Below are 3,287 nucleotides of genomic sequence, written 5' to 3'. Positions count from 1 at the left end.
CAGATAGATATTTTTACCATAAATCAGTTGGAGATTATACTATTTTTATTAAAACTTTCTCTACACTTACTTTCAAAGAGTTAAAGTTTCTTATTTAGAAATACTCAATTTAACTCCCCTATAAATTTCTCTTGCTTTAGTAGTGAATTAAAAATACTATGAGTTAACTTACAGTTTTAAAAATTACTTGATTATAAATCCTTCCTGAAAGATCCCCGCATATATAAATTATTATGTTATAATTAAAAGAACAAATTTTTTTTAATTTGCTTCTTAAAATACATTGATTCTGTTCTACATCTCTGCCCAAAAAATAGCTTCACGACCCATTGAAAATTATATTTTTTCTGGAAAGAGGAACAGATACCTATCCAAAAAGTTGACCCCAGATTACATTTTACAAAAAAGGAACCATTCATTGACTCCAATATTCTGCAAACGGGATATGCTCATACTTTCAGTATCTCTAGGCTGAAACTGCTCATAACGTTTTGCTGTAAACCTGAATCTCATATGAGTGAGAGGCTGCTTTAATTTTTTAAGGAGCAGTTCTCCTAGCTGCGAAGGCATTGAAGACAGCCTGGAAGACACAATCTGTGCGATGCTGCTCTTTATTGTCACAGGTACAGAGTTCTGATATGGCAATGCTGCACATTCAGGTCATCGAACATTTACCGATCAGGAAGGACTTTTCAGTCTCTAAAATGGTTACAAATGGTTTTTGTCAGAATGCACTCATTATAAGCAGTCTGATCTCAATGGAGTCCTACTATTTTATGTTGGGTAATAACGGCAAAGTCTTACCAACTGTTGATGGAGATACCATGGGGTTAATTTATATTCATGTCGGAAAAGCAAAGCAGTGCTCCCTCCCAACTCTGACAGATCCCGCGAGTCTTTTCAATAGTTGATTGTCAGGTTGTCCCGATCTATAGCTTAGCGCTGACAACAGCTCACAGTTTATTTGCAGCTTTGCAGTCTGGTCCTATAGTGTTTCTCTTCTGACAAGAGATGAATAAAGGTGTCACTGTGGGAGAGTTTTAGCCGGCTGCTATAAAAAGGACCCTCCTTGCCTCCCCTCGCAAGATCCTCTAGTTCACTTTTGGAGCTTGCAGCTTTCCCCTCGGCTGAGTTTAGCTCCATCAGCTCCAATTCGTGCTTGGCTGCTGTTTCTAAAACTCTCTGTTTGTTATAATACCTGACAAAGTTGTTAATGATGGGATGGATAGGAAGGGCGATCGCTATCACCCCGCAAAGAAAACTGATGGCGGCATTCAGTTTTCCTAGTGTTGTTTTAGGGTATATGTCTCCATATCCAACTGTGGTCATGGTGATGATTGCCCACCAAAATGACTGAGGGATGCTTTTAAATAAAGTTTCAGGGTGACTTTGCTCCATGGTATAACCCAGGGCAGAAAAGACAAAGATTCCAACAGCTAAGTACATGAGGAGCAGCCCGAGCTCCTTAAAGCTGCGTTTCAGGGCATACGTTAGAGTCTGGAGCCCCGAGGAGTGCCGTGCAAGCTTGAAAATCCTCGCAATCCTCATGATGCGCAGCGCCTGGACAGCCTGCTGGACGTTGCTCAGCTCCATGAGCTTGGCTCCCAAGTGGGTCAAGGTCAGGCTGACATAGAAAGGAAGTATTGCTAGCACATCGACAATGTTCATGAAAGACAGAGCAAAGTAGAGTTTGTTGGGAGAGGAGATTAGCCTCAGCACATACTCCATGGTAAACCAGCCTATACAGGCTGTCTCTATGCTGTCCAGGGTCGGGTGCTCCATACGGTTCCCCTCCGCGTCTATGACCTGCAGGTCTGGGATGGTCCCCACACACATCACGACGGAGGAGATCAAAATAAACAGAAAGGACAGAACAGCGATCACTCGAGCTGGGTAGGACGACTCTGGCTTCTCCAGAAATTTCCAGATGTATTTTTGGCACCTTTTCCAGTGACTTTCCGAGGCATCTACTCCCAAGTCATCCAGAATCAGTTGCACCCTTCGGGCTATTTCTTCCAGTTCCTCCTTTTTTTCACTTAGATGAGTTTTGCAGCAGTCATCCAAAAATTTCAGATCCACTTTCCAAAATTCCATTTCATTCTTGAAACATATGGGGCATATTCCTTTCTTCATGTGAATTTCCCCAAAGTAGTACACATCAATAATGCATTTGAAAGCATCTGGATCTCTGTCAAAGTAAAACTCTTTCTTTCCAGGATCATAGTCATCACAGAGGGAGAATATGCTATCGTAACCCCCTGACAAACAGTTGATCAGCTCTGCCAGCCGTGTTTCTGGGTATTGATTCAGGTTATCTCCATAGAACACCTGCCTTACCCCACCGACATTGACTACAATTTCCGTTTCTTCATTTTTTTCTGATCCGTCAGTGTCCACATCTGGAAACCTAGAGTCACCTGCCATTTTAATTGTTTTGGATTTTATTTGATTTTTAGCCTGTTGGTTTGGTTTCAAAGCTTTGTGGTTTTAATTTCTCATGAAAGCAAATCAGCACCGAGTCAGCTCTATTACAAATGTTACCAAACTGACCCGGAGTCGTGGTGGGAAAGGTTACAGAAATAAACCTGCGGTCAGGAAAGCCTCATGAGGTATGCAACAAGCTGCAGGGAAAAGACAAGTCATCGGGCTGCTGTGCCTGCAAGCAGGATGTTAGAAAGCTCCAGCAGATTTGAAAGAGAAGAAACCATTTCATAAAACTCACCCCTCTGTTCAGTGCTCGAGAGTCTTTTCAGGTCCCATTCTCTCATTAAAAGTGATATTTATTCACAGGTTGGAAGTCACGGCAGAGAAATAAATCCTGTGCTCTGATTAATGCAACATGCAGTGAGTGACAGTTCTCAGAGAGACAATCAGCAGGGTGAGCCCACAGAAAACTGTTGCGGTTTCTCTCTTCGACTCCACAGATTTCCCTAGAAAGCTGCTTTTGAATTTTGTTTCTCTTTCCGTTTTCTTTCTACTTTAAGGTCTTCCAGAGTTTATCTGCTGACTCTCACACATAGTCACTCGATGCAAGCGTGCAGAGGAGAAACTTGTGCCTGTTTTCGCTTTGCTGTTTCCCAACACAATAGGGAGCCCAGGCTGCGAGGAGTCCTTTCCAAACTCTTCCCTCTTCTGGTGAAACCCAGCAAAGCACCAGCTACACAGAAAACAGCTCAGCTATTTATACACCTGCCTAGCTGTAAAATAATGTGTTTCTATACCGCCATGCACTTTAACGATTTTTAAAAACATTTTTTTTTAATCAAATACAAAACATACTCCTGTAT

At 42.0% G+C, this 3,287-nt stretch overlaps 1 protein-coding gene across 1 annotated transcript; it reads right to left on the bottom strand.

Annotated features, from left to right (window-relative positions):
• Positions 1 to 835: 835 nt before the first annotated feature.
• On the bottom strand, positions 836 to 2,424 carry KCNF1 (potassium voltage-gated channel modifier subfamily F member 1). The gene has a single exon (XM_050894914.1). It carries the CDS (start codon positions 2,422 to 2,424, stop codon positions 961 to 963), a length of 1,464 nt encoding a protein of 487 aa, XP_050750871.1. The 3' UTR covers positions 836 to 960.
• Positions 2,425 to 3,287: the final 863 nt, after the last annotated feature.

The sequence above is a fragment of the Gymnogyps californianus genome, chromosome 3 (assembly GCF_018139145.2).
Source record: "Gymnogyps californianus isolate 813 chromosome 3, ASM1813914v2, whole genome shotgun sequence".
Lineage (NCBI taxonomy): Eukaryota > Metazoa > Chordata > Aves > Accipitriformes > Cathartidae > Gymnogyps > Gymnogyps californianus.
The sequence above is the reverse complement of the archived record's forward strand: the minus strand, read 5'-3'. Positions and strand labels throughout refer to the sequence as shown.

Coding starts and splice junctions, on each gene's coding strand:
- KCNF1 (XM_050894914.1), bottom strand. CDS start 2,424: ATGGCAGGTGACTCTAGGTTTCCAGATGTGGACACTGACGGATCAGAA.